At 39.6% G+C, this 19,963-nt stretch overlaps 1 protein-coding gene across 1 annotated transcript; it reads left to right on the plus strand.

The window, feature by feature from the left end:
* The first annotated feature begins 15,377 nt into the window (after window positions 1–15,377).
* Window positions 15,378–17,398, plus strand: LOC146678134 (chymotrypsin B-like). Its single transcript, XM_085410713.1, is given in 8 exon segments — window positions 15,378–15,438; window positions 15,724–15,827; window positions 15,914–15,993; window positions 16,393–16,474; window positions 16,556–16,736; window positions 16,977–17,110; window positions 17,238–17,304; window positions 17,307–17,398. Coding segments are annotated over 8 exon segments (801 nt in total).
* Window positions 17,399–19,963: the final 2,565 nt, after the last annotated feature.

Here is a 19,963-nt window from a genome sequence, read left to right on the forward strand (position 1 = left end):
CAGCGGAGTCAGCTCTGAGACTCTGAGGACTCCTGGAAACACTGCAAGTTTAGGGAAACGTTGAAGGCTGTTTCCTGTCCGGGGACTTCAAAGTAAAGCCATGTTATTCAAAAGGTAGTCCTCTATTTCTTACTTTTATTCGTGCTAATAAAGAACCTAGATGTTCAGCAGTGAACAAAGCATCTTCATTTCATCTTGAGAAAGAACAAAACAAAACGTCACTGAGAACCAGAGCACATAAAACAGTATTAGAGTGAAGGCACAAAAAGCAGGTGAAATTTTACATCTTAAAGATGTCAACAGATTCCTTTAAAAGCTCAGGAGATATTTAGTTAATTGAAATTATTTATAAAACAAAAAGTTCACTTTTTAGGGAGTAATGCAAATAAAAAAATAAAAAAGCTCCAATGCAGTGTGTGTGCAAACATTTTATGAAACTCAAACAACACTTTTTAAAACAAAAACTATGGACCTGTTATTATTTACATCAGATGCATATTTTTAAAGATTTGTGTCCCAGAGATAATGTCACTTTTTAACATGTTGTGATATAGAGACTAAAGTGCATGGCATTTGTTGTTGTCACTGTATATTCTTGTATAATAGGTTTCTGGTCACTTTATATAGTTAAACGCTATGAGTGTGGAGTGTAAGAGTTCGACCTTTTGCAAAAATGAGCAGGAATGAAGCTGAACTACTAAGAGTTGGTTTGATATTTTGTGCTTTTTCCTCATTATTTTTTGTCCATTTTTGTATCAACTCATGTTTATACAATATAGATTCTGTTTATGTTCTTTGATAGGTTTAAAGTGCTTTTTTATTTATTCGTATCTGTTTTTCTCTCCTAATAACTAACAGAATATCAGTGACCTGGGTTTCGTGATGTTTCTCCTCCTCAAAACTTTCTGTGTCGCTCCCAGCTGTCTTGACCAACGAGGCTTTTATTTTGTTGAGCAATTTGTTTGCCATTTCCCGTTCAGAAGTTTCGAGGCGTGTCTCAAGTTCGATTGATTTCGATGGCACTTCGTACACGCTGAGCTTTTACTGTCTGCTACGAGTCACCACAGCGTTTCATTCACGTCAATATTTAGTTTAAAAAACGAAGTTTCTGTGAGTCTAAAATCGGACTATATCTGATCACTTTTAAACTTTTAAACTCGGTTACACTAAAATCCTCTCGTGCTGATAAGTCTAACTGTGGATCATTGCACGCACAGATTATGTTTTATCTGGTGAGATAACATTATCACACATTACATCACACATTTTCTACGAGTGCTTCTCAACCTGCAGTCTTTACTGAACCAAGAAGCCTGAGAAAAAGTACTGTTCTGCTTCAGAGCAACACACCTGTGCTCAGGATGCTGTGGAGAACTAAGTAGGAGCCGTGGCCTGTTAATAATCCATATTTTAAACCGACCACTTTATTAAGAACACATACGCAGTCTAATGAAACCCAAAACAACAGCACAGATTCCAGTTTTGTTCTTTTATGCTCATTAAAGTTGCAGTAGGAGGTGGTTCACTGCATATTGAAAAGTGTTCCTAATATTTTTTCCTAGTATAATAAACGTGTAACCCAGGTTAAAACCTGTTGATGAATCAACATATCACTTCCTCTCGCATTGCCTCATTACTTTTGGACCTGTTTGGTTTCTGCTACCTGGTGCTCTGAATGGGTCAGTTACCATTTTATATTTACCAGCCTCGCTAGTGCTGTTTATGTTAAATGAACACAGATATTGTTGTGTAATTAAGGTTTTTTTTTTATGCTTTCATACTTATACTTTTATACAGCTTATAAGATTATATTTGGACAAAACTTTACTTAATTTAATGTTGTGCAACATCAGTCAGTCACTGTTACTTGAGCTGGTCAAGCATGAGGAAAGTCATGTAGTTTAAAAAAAATTTTTTTACAGAAAATGTAAAATAATTAAACAAAAAAAGTCAGATTTTTGGTTTTGGTGGAGCTTTTAAAGGAGATAAACAAAACAAAACTTACGTTGTAGTGCTAACATATAACTGAGTAATAAACTAACTGCTCAGATAAACTCACCTAACATCCAAGAGAAGAATGGGAGCTTGAATACGTGTTGATCAGATAAACTTGAGCACGTATTGGTGACACGCACTAATACATGACCTGATTACAAAAAACGAAATAAAATAACTTACTTTTCAATTATTACTTTCACTTAATGGTTATCAAACCCAAAATATCTAAATAACTAAGTCAAATGATATGAACAACATATTTAAAGTAACTAGTTTCATCATCTCTTCCACCCATGATATCGCAAAAATTGGTACAATCCATTCATAACTTCATGTATTTAACAGCCAGTACCGATCTGCTCCTTTCACTCCCTCAGCAGCTGTACCCCCCAGTGCAAAGAAAACAAGAGAAAGAAGTTAAGACAAAATAAGAAAGTAGGTTAACAGACCAGGACCTTTAATTAAAAGTGTGCACTCTAAATATAACTAAGTGTTTTCATAGGTTACGAATTATGGTTAAGGATAGGCCTGCCCAGTAAAGTCACTGTGAGCTTCAGCTGAATTCTGTGCTTCAACTATAACTTACATTAATTCATACAATTTCATAATGAAAACCTTCGACACACATACCCCAGATTAGTTCTTGCAGTGCAAGCTTAGATTAATTATTCGGTTCAGAGTAGTTTAGCATATCTTTGGCTATCGCAGTGAGCCGCATGACTCAGGAGGACATGTGGACCTGTGCAGGTCCCACTTTGGGAAGTACCCCTCATGTTTCTTTGACACTAAAAAGAGCTCATTCATAATTTGTTCAGCTAGTTTTAAAGAATAATGCTACTAAAATTGCTAATACAAATATTCTGCAGTCATAATCAACTGTTCTAATGTGTGGTGAAAATGTTTCTCCTGTTTGTTGTGACTTTGCAGCAACAGATAAATAAACTTGAATCTGTAACATGAAATCAAAAATCACGTGTCATTTGTGTGCAGTGGAAAATTGGTTTTATTTAAATGAGCCTATCACTTATGAACTGGGCTTTAAAATTCAGCAAATCCCACTTCCTGGAGTCACTGTTCCACTAATTAAAACTGAAAATGTGGAAGCTTTGAGAAGTTGCTGCAGAGCTGTAATGCTTTCCTGATAAAGTTGACGCATGTCACAGGTGACAGACCGGGGAGAGGCAGCGCTAGCATAACAGATTAATTTAAGCAGCAGCTCACCCAGCTGAGCCTGAAAGCGCCACCATGATTAATATTATTATTGTTCACACACACACACACACACACACACACACACACACACACACACACACACACACACACACACACACACACACACACACACACACACACACACACACTTCTTCTTTTTTTTGTATTTCCAACAAACCTGCAACCTTCAGGCAGGACCTGTTAAACATCACATCATCAGTGCAGCTCATTCAGAGTCAGGGCCATGCACTCCATCCTGCTGCTGGAAACAGAATTTTATTCATCTGTCAGAGATACATACAATTATAGGAAACATTTGTAGGAAATGGAATAACTTTAATAACAATCAAATTGTGTATTTTCAACCCAGTTAAAAAACGTATTGTCAGTAGTAATGAGTGAGCTGAAGGCCGAGAAGGCCACAGACAGACTGACAGTCACTGGGAGTCTGAGATGGGCAGATGCACTGATGCTTTTTCCACTTGATAACTATATTTTTCTCTTCGTGCAGCTGATAGCACTCTCATGGAGAGTAAATGTGATTAAAACCTGACGTAATCAACAAAGCAGAAGGTGATCAGACAACATGTTTACCAATGACAGGGTTCATTTCCTGTCTGATTTATGGCATCAGACATTTAATAACATGACTGTGAGTGAGAGGTGGTAGTGGTGTGTTTGTCTGTGTTTGTCTGTGCATTTGTGTGCACATTTATCTGCTTGTTCTTGACGTATCTTACTCTTGTTTCTCCCTTGTTACGTCAAACCTTTCTAGGATTCCTGTTTTTATTGCCTTCTGGGAATTCTAGTTTTTAGTTAATAAAAAGCTTACGTATTATTGTTCAACCAGCCTGCTGGGTCCTCTCTGCAGCTTATTATGACACTAGTGTCCTTACTTTTGAATACCCCCAAAGGAAGAAGAAGAAGAAAAAGATGCAATAACTCAGAAATTAGTTCAACTAAGCAGCCAGCTGTGAGCTCAGCTCCCTCAAAGATAACTCACACCACTGTGCAACAAACAAACCACATATGAAGAAAGTAAACATATCATAAATGCACTGATATCTTGGAGTAAGCAAAATAATTAGATGCAAACATATGAACATATTATGTGAATGAAAAAAATATTTACCCTTGTCCTGATATCTTAGAGCTTTTGATTTTTGTAGGTTAAAAGATCTCAAAAAGAAACATCATTCCTTGATCTAAAGAAGCTCAAGAACAACTGAGAAAGAAAGTCAGTGACATCTATCAGCCTGGAAAGGGTTACGAAGCCATTTCTAAGGCTGTGAGACTCCAGTGAGCCATGGTGAAGACCCCAAAGGTTGATTCTGTTCATCTGGACGCAGCGTTTTCAGTGGCAGAAACGTTTCGTCACTCATCCAAGTGACTTCTTTGTTCTCAGCTGACCGCAGCTTTCCCCAGCCTTATAAACAGGACATTTGCACAACATCGGAAACCAGCCCACCGAATGAACAACGGGCTGTGAGGTCAGTTCCTGGATCATGTCAAGGAACTGACCTCACAGCCCGTTGTTCATTCTGAACAATCTGATCATCAAAAAGTGTTGAAAACTTGTAACAGTGATGAACTTATTCCCGAGTAGCTAGCCTCCCAAAATTACACCAAGAGCAAATCAACGACTCATTCAGGAGGTCACAAAACTCAGAACCGCATCTAAAATACTGCAGCCCTCACTTGCCTCAGTTAAGGTCAGAGGTCATGATTCAACAATAAGAAAGAGCCTGGTAAAAAAAAGAACACTGTTCACAAAAAAGAACACAAAGGTTTGTCTCACATTTGCCAAAAACCATCTTAAAAATCTCCAAGTTTGGAAAATATTTGGACTGATGTGACAAAAGCTGAACCTTTTGAGTTCAAATCACACATAAAAACACATCCAGCATTTCATAAACATACCCATAATACCACCAGTCAAACTTGGTGGTGGTAGCATGATGGTCTGGTACTGCTTTGCTGCTTTAGGACCTGGACACTTGCTCCAGCTGATGGAATCATGAATTCTGTTCTCTCTCCTCAAAACGTCAGAGAAGGTCTGGCTCAAGTGCACTTGGGTTTTTCATCGGACCCAAAACACACCAGCACGTCCACCTGTGATTTTGGAGAGGCCTAGTCAAAGTCTGACTCCGAACCATTTTAGATGCTTTGGCCTTAAATAGGCCGTTCATACTTGAAATCCCTCCAGTGTGGCTGGATTTAAACAATTTACAAGGAAGAGTGGGCCAAAATTCCTCACCAGCAATGTGTAAGACTCAGTGCCAGTTATCACACATGTCTGGTTGCAGTTTTTGTTGCCAACCACTTATTAGGTATAAGGGGGCAGTGACTTTCGCACAGGGCCAGCTAGGTTTGGTAAAAAAAAATCCTTAATAAATGAAATAGATTTCTTCAAACCTACATTTTGTATTTACTCAGGTTATCTTTGATTAACGTTAGAATTTGTTTGATCTGAAGCATGCAAGTATGACAAATATGTAAAACACTAATAAATCAAGAAGGAGGAAAATTCTTGTTCAAGCCGCTGTACAACAACTGAAAGGATAGGATTTCAAAAGAAACATAATGTGATTAACCAAATTTTTGCATGCATTAAGAATTAATTAATTCAAAAGAACAAATGATGGGGCCTGGAGAGACGCTGCTCCTGCAGAGCCTGCTGCCTGTGAGACAGGAAGAAAGAATTTTAAAATCTCTTTAGATACCACTGACTGTTCAGGAGCTGTTGTTGATTGGACTTTCTGAAATATAAAACAGAGCCATGCTGGTGGCTGCAGCATCAGATGAATATTAATAATATGCTGCATTTGCAAATTAAATTTGACAGATTAGGTGTCTTTTCAGGCATCGCCATTCGTCAGTGGAGACAAAAACACAGCAGCAGTCTCCTCCTTTGAAGGGGCAGCGCGAAGTAGAGCAACAGCATTTAAATGGCAGCAGGAACCAGTACCAGCCTCGGCACTGGTTCAGTCTCTGAATGCTGCATGTTCCAGGACTCCAACAAACACAATGTGTCCAAGCTTTGACTGTTTTTACTAGAATGAGGGGTACATAAAAGTAAAATCCGGCGCTTCTGTTAGTCTTTACCGTTTAAAACATGAAATCTTTTTTTTGTTTTGTTTGTTCTTTTGCTGTTCTGTTACCACACTCTGCTTTTCTGATGCTGTAAAACTTTCAGAGCTTTCATTGCTGAATTAAAACATGAAATTCTTTTTTTTTTTTTCTGAGTGCAGGAACACCGCTGATTTGGGCCATTTCCCCTGCCAGCTTTCATTATCTTCACTCTGATGTTGTTCTCACGTCACGAAGTCAATCAGAGGAGCCGCAGCAGCTTCACGCCTGCAGCAGCAAACTGAGGAAAACACAAATCACAGGTCTTATAATGCTGAAATCAAAATGAATCATATAGGTAATGTGCTGTAGGCCCCTGCTTACAGTCAGCATCAAGAGCTGGAGACCAGTTACCATGGAAACAGAGGCTGAGTCCCTGATGACCTGCGGTCTGAACTGAATCATCTGTTTATTTGACTCCGGTTAAAACAAGCCAACAACAAATCTACAGATTGACTCTGACATTTTATTTTCATCTCTGCACAAAGAAGAGCTTAAACAAGCCCCCCCAGCCCCCGGCCACCATTTGTTATCCACTTCAAATATAATCATTATTGATCAGGCAGGATTCTCAGAAGCAGTCCGGCCATGTGTATTTCCTGGAAACATTTAATAAAGATATAGTGTGCAACATTTGAGCGTGATGTTACCTTTGGTTTTTAAGCTCTGCTCACTTTGGAGTACCTTTTCAGCTGTGAATGAGTAAATCAATAAATAATAATAACTTTCCTAATAAAACAGGCAGTGGATGCTTTCATTTTCAGGACCATCGACAGCCGAAAGCCAACACCCTGTTGCTTCACACCCCTTCAGAGAGGACTCAGAATATGAGCGATTTCTACTAGACTAGGGCTTAAAGACAGACTTTTCCATCGTTAAGAGCTCCACATATGTCAGGAGGTCAGCATGTGACTACAGTTTAACTGAAGATGGGCATACACAAAGCAGCTACACTCTTTAAATCTCTTCTACTACCTAATCAATTTTAATTTAAAAGCAGCAGCGAATAAGCAATTCTGTTTACATTATCCATGCTTCCCTTCAGCAGTATAAGTAGAAGGCGCAGTTCCCTGTGGTGCTCCTGTGCTGCTGATCACGTCTGACACTGTGGTCAGCAGCACAGGAGCACCACAGGGAACTGTGCTGTCCCCTCTTCTCTTCACCCTGTACACCTCTGACTTCTGCTACAACTCTGAATTATGCCATATTCAGAAGTTTGCAGATGACACGGCCATCATGGGGTGTATCTGGGATGATCAGGAAGAGGAGTACAGAAGTCTGGTGAGGAACTTTGTCGCATGGAGTCACACAAACCACCTGCAACTCAACACCTCAAAGACTAAGGAACTGGTTGTGGACTTCGGGAGGTCCAGAGAAGGTCCACTGCCGGTTCAGATAGAGGGGGAGGAGGTGGAGGTGGTCAACAAGTACAAGTACCTCGGGCTGTGGGTGGACAATAAACTGGACTGGTCATGCAACACAGAGCACCTGTATAAAAAAGCCCAAAGCCGACTGTACTTCCTCAGGAGGCTGAGGTCTTTTAACATCTGCAGGAAGCTCCTGAGGATGTTTTACCAGTCGGTGGTTGCTGGAGTACTTTTCTATGCTGTGGTGTGCTGGGGGAGCAGCACAGCAAAGAAGGACTCATCCAGGCTGGAGAAACTGATCAGGAGGGCTAGCTCTGTGGTCGGCATGAAGCTGGACACTCTGGTGACAGTGGCAGAGAAAAGGACATTAAAGAAACTGATGGACATTATGGACAATGCCAGACATCCTCTGCACACGGTCGTAAACAACCAGAAGAGTCTGTTCAGTGACAGGTTGCTTCTCCCAAAGACAAGAACTAACAGACTTAAAAACTCCTTTGTCCCACACGCCATCAGACTGTTTAACTCCTCCCTGGAGGGGAGAGGGAGGGGAAACAGGAGGACAAAGGAGGGGGGAACAACTAAGCTGTAGTGCCTCTTCACCTCACTGTGCAATACCTTTTGTGCAATACTTTTGTAAATAGTCAACGGTGCAATAGACTCAATACTTGAAATGTGCAATTCACTTGTATTTTTATTTTTTATTCCTATTTATTCTATTTATCCCCTTTGTATATTTTATTTATATTGTCTCTGTATTTATATATGTGTGTGTGTGTGTGTGTGTGTATATATATATATATATATAATATTCTGTAACTCTGTAACTTCTGTCGGTGCTGTGCTTTTTCGGAAATCGAATTTCCCAGAGGAACCCACCCGAGGGATTAATAAAGTTCTATCTAATCTAATCTAATCTAATCTAATTTTCATTGCTATGCAGATGATACCCAGATTTATTATTCCATGACTCGACACATAAATTAGCTAAACTGCAGGAATGTCTTAAAGACCTAAAGACCTGGATGACCTCTGATTGTTGAGGTTATTGTTCTCGGCTCTAAAAATCATAGAAACGTGCTGAAATCCCAGAAAGTTAAATCTTCATCTTCATTTGTGTCTCGACTGAAGAAGCCACTGGGAAGGGTGACAAAGCCACTACCACTGAAAATGCAAGGCCCAAATGAACAAAATCAACTTTCTGGGATACTCTGGATTAGGGGTGGGTTTTAATAATCGATTCATCGATTAAAATCGATTCGGGCTTGGATAACGTGATATCGATTCATTAAAATCCTGAATCGATTTTTTAATATAAATGTATTTTGCCTGAAATTCCAGAATCTCAGGTGAAACGTCACAAAATTTCGACAACCACCAAACATTTAAAACAGTAAATGAGAGCAGGAACACGGATTCTGCACAAAGACGTAAACACAAAGCGCCGACCCGCCGATCAGAATCAGTGAGATGTCGCCTTTCTCACCGACGGCACGGACACGGTCGGGGCTGAAAGCCGACAGCTCGCCGATTCTGATGTTTCGGCGGGTCCGCGCTTTGTGTTCACGCCGTTTTTAGTTTTATCTCTCTCCAAACAATACTGACTGAACCAGCAGCAAAAGAAGATCCAAACTACGCTTCACATAAACATCGTCATGGATTCCCTCTTACGTTTGCTGTTTTGCTTCCACCACACTTCATGCACAGCTCTCTCTCTCTTTTTTTTCCTTTTACTTACTTCCAAAAAGAAAACCTAATTTCTGCCGTTCAACAGGCTTCTGAACAAATTTAAACTTTTTAAAATTATGCAAAATGCAAAATGCCGTGTCTCTAATAAAACCGTTGTAACTTCCGAGGTAATGTTCATATGCTGATTAATGGTTTTCTTTCGTTTTTGATGTACTGTGGAATATTTTTATAAAATCCCAGGCCAGGAAAATCAGCTTCATGTTTTTCTGTGTTTTATCTTCAGCTACTTTGACACAAAGGCCTCTGCTGTGATGCTCACAGCTTTGATAAAGTCTCGAAAGTGTCAGCTTCCTTTTTATAGATACAAAAATATGTAAATGTAATGATCTGAATTATAATATTTCTGACTGAGGCAAAATTTCCCAGATTCAAATCCAATTGAATCAAATCGAATTAAATCGAATCGTGGATCGAATCGATTCAGGACCTTGTGAATTGGAATCGAATCGATTCTAGAAATCAGTGACGATACCCAGCCCTACTCTGGATGGTATTGCCGTGGTCTCCCATGACACTAGTTACTAGTGCATGCATTTATTACTTCTAGGCTGGACTACTGTAGTTCATTATCATCAGCCCTAAAACTCCCTGAAAAGACTCCAGTTAATCTGAAACACTTAAGCAAGAGTTCTGACAGGGACTAGAAAGAGAGAGCAGATTCCACCCATACTGGTTTCTCTTCACTGGCTCTCAGAATCAAATTTAAAATCCTTCTCATAAAAAAAACAAAAAAACATCTCAAATAATCAGGCCCCATCTTATCGTAATGACCTTGTAGTACCATATCACCCTATTAGAGCACTTCGCTCTCGCTCTGCAGGCCTACTTGTTGTTCCTAGAGTATTTAAAAGTAGAATGGGAGGGAGAGCCTTCAGTTTTCAGGCCCCTCTTCTGTGGAACCAGCTTCCAGTTTGGATTCAGGAGACAGACACTATCTCTACTTTCAAGATCAGGCTTCAAACTTTCCTTTTTGATAATAGTTAGGGCTGGACCAGGTGACCCTGAATAGTTATGGTGCAATTGGCTTTGGCTACTGGGGGATTCCCATGATGTTTCTTCTTCACTCACTATGTGTTTATTCACTACTTTGAATTTAATTAGTTATTATTAATCTCTGGCTCTCTTCCACAGCGTGTCTTTGTCCTGTTTCCCTTCTTTCACACCCAACCGGTCGCAGCAGATGGCCCCGCCCCTCCCCGTGCCTGGTTTTGCAGGAGATTTCTTCCTGTTAAAAGGGAGTTTTTCCTTCCCACTGTCGCCAAGTGTTTGCTCATAGGGTATCACCTGATTGTTGGGTTTTTCTCTGTATTTTAAAAAAATATAAAGTGCCTTGAGGTGACTGTAGCTGTGATTTGGTGCTATCTATATAGTTTAATTGAATCAAATTATACTATACAGTGCCTTATTCAAAGTTGAAAAACATTTAGACTGCTCTATCCATCCATTTTTCTTATACTCATTCAATTCAGGGTGGTTACAGAGGGCCTGGAGCCTGTCCCAGATGGTTTGGAGGAAGAAAATCAGAGTACACCCTGGACAGGGAGTGACATTCATGTTTTGCATTCATATTAAAGCCAATTTGAAATGACCAACTCATCTAACGATGCAAGTAGGCACAAGGCGAACGTGCCGACTCTACCCAGAAATGCTCCAACACATTCAAACCCCACACCTGTGGTTCACTTTGGTTCTAACAGAGAACAGAATAAATCTTTTAACTGTCTGCAGTAAAGTTTGGTGCCACTTTGTGTTTACTGACAAGAGTCATCGTGTCAGATCACCAGTGAGCCCAAAATTCAATTTTCTATGAACAAGACAAAGTGCTGAGTCGGTGCTTTGAACTCTCCTCATTTGCTTTTACTTCCGACGAACTGCCGATGTCATTTTTCAGCTCACTGAGCCGCCTTCTCTCAAATTAATTTCTACAAATTTCCAGAAACAACGGAAATTCTAGCTAGAATAAATGAGATTACTGAAAGAGTAATGTGGGTGTTGACAAGCAGCTGCTGACAAACTCAGAGTGTGAAGTATCACGACGGTTTTAGTTTAGCACAGAAAAAAGCTAAAGCTTACGGTTATGGTCTTACATTTATTTATCCCCCATTTCTGACCTTTAAAACTGCTGTTAACTGTTACTTGCGCTGCTTCTTTTGAGCTCAGTACACCCGTTCACCCTAAGAGAGGCACATCTCTTCTGAGTCACACTTGACAATTCTAACAATTTTAAGCCATTGTAGGAGTCTCATTATCATGTCTCATGCAGATTTTTAAAGAATGTGTTATTTATTAGAGTTTTTTTTTTCATTCTCTTCCATTTGGGGAAAGAGTTGGCAGCAAAAGGTTGGCTGTCACTTCTCTGGTTTCTTTGCAGCCACTGAATAAAAGCCAGTCTTTAGGAAAGTGCCCTGTAAGTGGTGCTGGCTTTTGTACAATAGAATGTCTTAATATTTGGAACAAGGTGCAAAAATGCTGTGCCACAGAGGGGGTGTGTCACCATTAAATTGACCTTAATGTAACCCCTATTTCAATTTTAGAAGTTCAATAAAACTTAGTGTTTTGAACCACGCTGTAAAAGTCTCTATTCCTCCTGTAGACAAGTGAATCTATGAGAGACTGACGGCAGGCAGCTTCAAGTAGGCCCTGGAGGAACTGCAGTTACTAACATTTCTGACTTGGCTTAATTTCTCAGATCCAGAGGTTGCTGCTCAGTTTTTCCTGCAGGAGTTTAAAGGCAGGGATCCTCCAAACAGAGATTAGATAAACCAGCCCCAAGGTTTTTTTTGTCTGGCTTTCCTGAATCTATAGCTTCTGTTTTTCTCAGTCAAGAAAGCCCTGAGTTTGAACCGAGGGCACACAAGATGAGAAACTGGCAAAATAAGATCTGAAGTAACAAAACATGAAACCTACACTAAAGGAGATTTAACATGAGATACGCAGCCTAACAAAGATAACAAGACACAAAACTAAAAGACCCAAAGCAGAAAAATAATAGAAAATAAACATTACCTGAAACTCAGCACATTATCCAATAAGAAAACTCTTAACTGAGAACCCAGGAGTCATAAGCTCTAAAAAAAAGGAATCAGGACATAAATGCCCTTAAAACGCTATTCTGACTGACATGAAATCACCTCAAAGGCCTTAAAGAGGATAAATGGGACTTAAATTAGAGGACAACCAGACTAATCATTAACTTTTGACTTTGTTTTGTTAAAGTTTTAATTAATCTTGAAGTTCCTGAATTTGCTGCATGTGAGCTTCTTAGAAAACGTTTCAGGAGATTTAATCAGACTCTCTCTCTCTCTCTCTCTCTCTCTCTCTCTGTGTGTGTGTGTGTGTGTGTGTGTGTGTGTGTGTGTGTGTGTGTGTGTGTGTGTGTGTGTGTGTGTGTGTGTGTGTGTCTCTTTCTTTGCTTTCATTAATTATTTTAATTAATTATACATTATAAATTATAAATTATTGTTTTTATACATTTATAAAAACAATAATTGGTTATGGGACAGGTTTTATTTGAAAAAGAAAAGATTTTAACTGCAGTGACATTTTTTCTGGAGCAACAACAAAAGGAAAAAATGTTAATGTTCATCATTTATTACAAATTCATTAAGAAAGTTTAAAAGACTCAGACGCAGCGCGCAGGATCCAACGTGGCTGAAGTCTTTGTTGACTCCGTGTTGCCCCCTGGTGTCAGAGAAGTCTTACTGCAGTTATCGTGGTGGATTTCAGGAGAAGTGATACAGCAGTCCTCGGCAAAAGTACAAAAAGTACAAAAAGCTGAGAAAAATGTTTGTCATAGAGCCTTTGAGATTAGATGAACCAATGAGTGATCTTCCTCCACCTGCCTCACTCTGACCAATCATTAACCTGGTGCATGGAAACAAGGTTTCCCAATCTTCAGGTGCTGACAATCGAGCGTTTCACAGCAACACTTTCAGGACCAGCAGAGGCTGGATCTGGATCCTGATATTCTGAGGTGAAGCACTTTAATAGCCCAGGCAGAATTAAAAAAAGAGATCCAAATAAACACTGTGGTCCAGATAAACAGAACTGAATCAAGTGAATTTTAAACCAAAGCCAGTCAGTTGAGATACTGTATGAAAGTGATTCACATTTTTGTGTTAGAAAAACTTGAAACAACAGAAACTTTTGGCAGTTAAAATGTTCATATTTTTAATGCTAATTTTAAATGTGTTACTTTTCTTGGTTCACATCTTATTAATAATCTCACAAAAGCAACATGTCAGAGTCACAGCTGCCCGACTGTACTGTCTAAATATGCAGCGTGCACCGTCAGCCTGGTGGAAATAGACTGTTTGCTCAACCATTAAGCAACCCAGATATTTTAATGAACTAAAGGAGGGGAGTTTATTTTATTTATGCAAAAAAAAGGGGTAAAAACCAAATTGTTCAAACACATTTACATTTATTTAAACAGTCTGTGTCAGTTACTTCTTACAAAACAAATATTATATGTATCACTAGTGAAAACATGATAAAACCTATGGCAAGTTTGAGTAAATTATTCATTACCTTTGGCTAGTATTTATAATATGAATATGTGACCAGGTAAAAGTTTGATGAACAACAATTAGTCCCACTCTTTCTGCATAGTTTGTTACTTCACACTTTATTAAACCATAACTGTGGAAATAATGACAAATTTTAAAATAGTTAAACAAATTCAAAGCAAATCAATCAACAAACAAACCCTATGATACTCCCTGTAATTTTAGCTACACTAATATAATAAAATATAATACCTGTGAAAACTGAAACTGACAGGGAGCATTTTCCCATTAAATGATCACAACAGCACATTTTAACATACAGCTGAGTCATAAATGTCCACTTGTGGTGATTTGAAGGTTAAAATAATTGAATTTATCTTGTTTAGCATCATAAAAATGATGTTTTAATCCCTGCAATTCTCCATTAAAAGGTTAAGCCTTAAGGTTAAACAAAGCATTAACAGTGTTAGTAGAATAACATAGACATGACAGGGGAAAAGAGACTAATAAATAAATACTGCACTCTTAATCAAGGTACAAAAAGGGTTTTATCATTTAATTTATACAAAAAAAAAATGTTGTGTAGTATCTGATTCACAGAAACATGAATCATTTTGTTTCCCAATAAATAAAGTGATGGGTGCCTAATAGTTTTATTAGACCACAGATATCTGGTGCTCTGTTATTCAATAGAAATTCTATTTATTTCATCTGTTACTCCAAGTGGATTTAGCAAGCACGACACACTCAAATCAAAAGCTGATTCATTCACACTGAGCTGCGTTGTTCCAGCTCTAAACTGAAGCTCCACTAATAGAAAAACAATATGTCATATCGAGACGCGTTTATTCCAAGATTACATTTATAAGCAGCGGTAGATTACCGCAGAGCGAGCACGTATGCATTTTAAACAGGAGATAAATACAGAAACATGATGGAAAACACAAAGCAAAGCAAATAAAGATAACTATATACTATGAAGACAAGTTAAAATGCAGTTAAGATACTGCTGAATATGACTCGTTTCTGTATATAATCTGGTTTTGATTAAACATATATACACTCCATATACTTGGTTTGATTGCAGTACATTGTTTGTATTTAAACAGCAGGAAATTAAACCTGTTTTCAGCCTCGTTTCTCATCGTTTTCTTGAATTTTCCATCTGCTTAATTTAACAAACTTGGGTTTTGATAAAACTACATGAGCACCTATAGATGTTCCCGAGTAAAACAGTCGTCAACATTTTGGTTTTTTACGTTTTTCAGCCAATCACAGAGCTGCTCGTCAGGGTCGTGAGAATCCCACGATCGCCTGAGCTCTGATAACTTGAGGAGGAAACTGTAAGACACTTCTGATTGGCTACGGTCCAACACGCTGCAGGGATAAAACAGCAGCTTGACCCTTCATCGCCATGACCACCATGGCCTTCCTCTGGATCGTCTCCTGCCTCGCCTTTGTCAGCGCTGCCTACGGTGAGAGTGCCAGGTTCAGTTTTCTTTCAAAGTTTGAGTTTGACTCAAGTTTTCTGCACTTTTATTACTTTTTAAAAGTTAAATGTGTAACTGCTGCATGAATTAGAAGATCTGTGAAACTTATTTTTTTAATAAAAAGTTGATTATTAGTTTAGGCGGGCCACAGTAACTGCATGTGAGATGATCAGCTCTCAGTTGCAAAGATTACTGTGCAGTTAGATATTGAAGTACTTCAAACGGTCAGTGTGACTCTGCTGGTTTGTTCTCTTTGTGTCAAAACCTCAGGCTGTGGCACCCCTGCCATCCCTCCCCGGGTCACTGGCTATGCCCGCATTGTCAACGGTGAGGAGGCAGTGCCTCACTCCTGGCCCTGACAGGTGTCTCTGCAGGTGAGTCAGCTGACCTCAGCAATCGCAAGCAGCTTCTTCTCCTTCTTCTTCTTCATTATCTCAGTTTGCTCTTGTTTTCCTCACAGCAAACCAACGGCTTCCACTTCTGTGGAGGATCTCTGATCAGCGAGCAGTGGGTGGTGACTGCTGCTGACTGTAACGTCAGGTCAGCACGAGAAAACCTCAGCACATCAGCTCACACATCTGTCTGCGGCTGGTTGCTGCTTAAGATGCAAAAGTTTAAAAAACGAGTCAGACAAATATCATGCATCTATTCAAACCGACAGTGCGACTTCCATTGTGTGACTCAGTTCTGCACAAACATACAAACCCATAAAAACAGCTCGAGGTTTACAGTTGGCTTATTAAATTCCTAAAACAGCTGATTATTGTAGACTTTTTGTCTGACAGACAGACAACGTTGCTTTTGTGTTGGACTGCTATGGATAAATTCCCTTTCAACAGGTATTTGTGGTATGAGGATAGCGTGTCTGTGGACTGAATAATAACACTTTTTCATTGTGTGTTTTGACATTTAAAAGTTGCATTCCTATCCTACTGCTAGGACCTACCACAATGTGATTGTTGGAGAGCACAATAAGGGTTATGGCTCCACTGAAAACATCCAGGTGCTGAAGCCCGCCAAGGTGAGAACCAATCATCAACCAACGAGCTTTCAGAGCATGCACTTTTCCCATATCTAACCCCTCCCTCCATACTTCTCACAGGTCTTCACTCACCCCAGCTGGAACCCCCAAACCATCAACAATGATATCACCCTGATCAAGCTGGCCAGCCCTGCTCGCCTGGGCACCAACGTGTCTCCCGTCTGCCTTGCCGACACTACCGACAGCTTCGCTGCTGGCATGAAATGCGTCACTACCGGCTGGGATCTGACTCGTTACAACAGTGAGATGTCTTGCACAGGAGGAGAGGGCAGTCTGAGTTTAACCCTCAGTGCAGTTTATTGCAGTTTCTTTCTTTAGCCAACAAAAACGTTCTGCTAACAGTTAATTCTGCTCAAATTGTCAAGTTGGAAAAGTTGTGGTTCACGTATTTCTCCATCAGAAATATTATCAGACAAACTATGTGTATTATCAGTGTGACAGGCATTTATGACAAAAATGTTCCATGGTTACTGTCCCACAGCTCCCAGTACTCCCAATAACCTACAGCAGGCCGCCCTGCCTCTGCTGTCCAACGCGGAGTGCAAGAAACACTGGGGCAGCAACATCTCTGACGTCATGATCCGTGCCGGTGGAGCTGGTGCCACTTCCTGCATGGTAAGGACCCGCCCACCCACCTGGAAACCATTCCAGATTTTCTTCACACACGCTTTGTCCCGTTCTAGTGTTGGACGCTTCCACGTACCTGTTGGTCTTGTTTGTTGTTCATTACTCTCTTTCTCAGGGTGACTCTGGCGGACCTCTGGTCTGTCAAAAGGACAACGTGTGGACTCTGGTTGGTATCGTATCTTGGGAAACAGCCGCTGCTCCACCTCCACTCCTGCTGTCTACGCCCGAGTCACCCAGCTCCGTGGGTGGGTCGACCAGATCCTGGCTTCCAACTAAAAGCTAAACAGCTAAACCTCCTCCACCAGGGACACCCACAAACCCCATAAGACCCCAGAAGTGTGACATCAGAGTGTGGACCCAGGTCATCGATGATAATAAAAAACCTGAAAATCAGAGACTGTGTTAGACTTTGACTTCTTTCAGCAGAGCCTGAATCTACTTTGCTTACTGAGTTTGCTTTAGCATATTTCATCACTTCTTAAAAGGGCAGCACAGCATGGCGCCCTTCTCTCAGACGCCCACACCATACAGCATGTGAGCATGTCAGCTTGATTACTTTTCCACAAAATTAGCTACATCAGTCTTAAAAGCAGATTAGGGCTGTGCATGTGTGTGTTTCTTGCGTATGTTTGTGTGTCTTCTTTGTAAGTTGTTTCACTCTTTAACAAAGACATTGTACAAGAAAGTGTTTTTGTAAATGGCCTAAAAAGAAATAACATGAGAAAAACCCCACTATTAATAAACTGTAGTATGTTAAACATGTGAACAAGACTGAACATCAGCATCTTTTCATATTTACATCAATTGATTTATTTATAAGCACATTTAAAAACAACACACAAACAACAACAACAAAAAACATTACAAAGAAAAGCAACAATGCGCTCACCTTTAGTTTCCAGAGATGCACAGACTTTTCCAAAGGAATCAAAGTATTTGTTTACAGTTTCACATATTTATTACAGATTAAAATGCCTGCAAAATAAAACTTGGCGCCTGCTCCATGTCACCATTAGGTGGTGATCAGCTGACAGCACAGTCCCTTTCTCTAGCTGAGTGTCCAAGACATTTGATGGTTTGATTACAAAATCAACCTGCAGCATGAACATGGTTTTCCTTATCAATAAGAGTTATTAACACAGGAGCTGAGTAATAGAACATCACTCGGGTTCAGACTACGCTTGTCCCAAGCATGCTCCCCCGATGTCCGTAATGGAGTCTGGATGGGCACCTTCCAAGCACCAAGAAGGCCAGGTACTCTAAAGGAGACGCAAGTATACTCAGCCCTGCTTCCACCTCTTACTGAGGGTTGTAAGTCACAGCAGCTGGCCGCCCCTCCCTGAGCCTGGATCTGCCGGAGGTTTCTTCCTGTTAAAAGGGAGTTTTTCCTTCCCACCGTCGCCAAAGGTCATATAATTGTTGGGTTTTTCTCTGTAAGTATCATTGTAAGGTCTACCTGACTATATAAAACGCCTTAGACGGCTGTTGTTGTGATTTGGTGCTGTATAAATAAAATTTAAGCTCCAGAGTAAAATAGAATCCTGATTTAATTTCTAATAAATTTTGGCTCCCTTCAAACTGTCGGGAAACATACAGTTAGTCTATAATTTGTTGAACAGAGCCATAGATTTTATACTTTTGCCTAAGTAAACCAAAGAGTGGATAGATATAGACGTAGTCCCCCAGTTTAATAGCCTCACAATTAACTGAACAAACCAATAATAATAGTAATTTCATAAGAACTGTTTTTAATACTTGAATAAAAAAATCCTTTGTGATGAGTGAAGCGTAGAACCCACGGACATCACCGATGCTGCGCTTCTTCCCGTCAGCTGCTGCTTTTTTGTGAGTCTCTCTGTCTTCAGTTTTGTGTTTAATAACTGAAACGTGTAAACAGTAGTTCACACCATGTTGTTAACACAGGCGTATTTTGATTGTAGTTGTTGATAGTGTTACACCTGCCACGACAAGCGACTAAAATTTTGTTCTTGCTCTTTTTAAATTGCTTTATTTCCGTTTTCAGGAAAATGATGGCCTCCCTCTCTTGCACTAACATCTCATATTTACGGTTACATTAAAATTATAGTGAAAAGCTATAAAAGACAAGTTCAACACTTCAGATATTGTCTGCTTCTTTAGTCATAATGTCAGTCAGTTTTTCCATTAATTCTATACCTCTGAAAATGGGATTATTTGCTGGTTTCTTAAAACATTCATGGTAAATTTTTGTAAAACAATTAAAGCTGAAAGTCTGACTTTGATCGCATTTTAAATATTTGGTTTAGAGTCCACTGTGCCAGTTTGTTACAAAATAAACAATGGAACAAATAAACCCCCTCAAAACAACAACAATAAAAAAACATCCCAAAAAACCAAAAACCAAACTGCATCAGAAACAGTAGCAGTCACTCAGAGCTGTGAACAGGAGTCACACAGTATACTAGCATGCTTCTGCTGCCGGTCTGAGAAACCTCGACACACTACCATTTGGTTCCCAAAGCAGTAATTCTCAAGTTCATCACTTTTAATTACTCAACCACTTTTGTGTCTTCTTGCGGTAATTATGTAGATATGCTTAAGTTGCCTCTGACTCACTGTAAGTGGCCAAATAAAAAAATTACATTTAAAAACCACAATCTGTATTTAAATGATATTGGAGTGTTTCTTATACAGCACTTTTCTACTCTGAGCACTCAAAGCACTTTATGCAACATGCGTCATTCACACATTCATACAAACACTTTTTTTCTACATAGGTGCTTTTTACATAACATTTATATGACAGATGCTTTGGAGGCGAACTCGGGGTTATCTTGCCCAATGAACACCAACACAGTTTTC

Source organism: Rhamphochromis longiceps, linkage group LG1 (genome assembly GCF_057381845.1).
Source record: "Rhamphochromis longiceps isolate RC_006_pf linkage group LG1, R_longiceps_female_GT1.1, whole genome shotgun sequence".
Lineage (NCBI taxonomy): Eukaryota > Metazoa > Chordata > Actinopteri > Cichliformes > Cichlidae > Rhamphochromis > Rhamphochromis longiceps.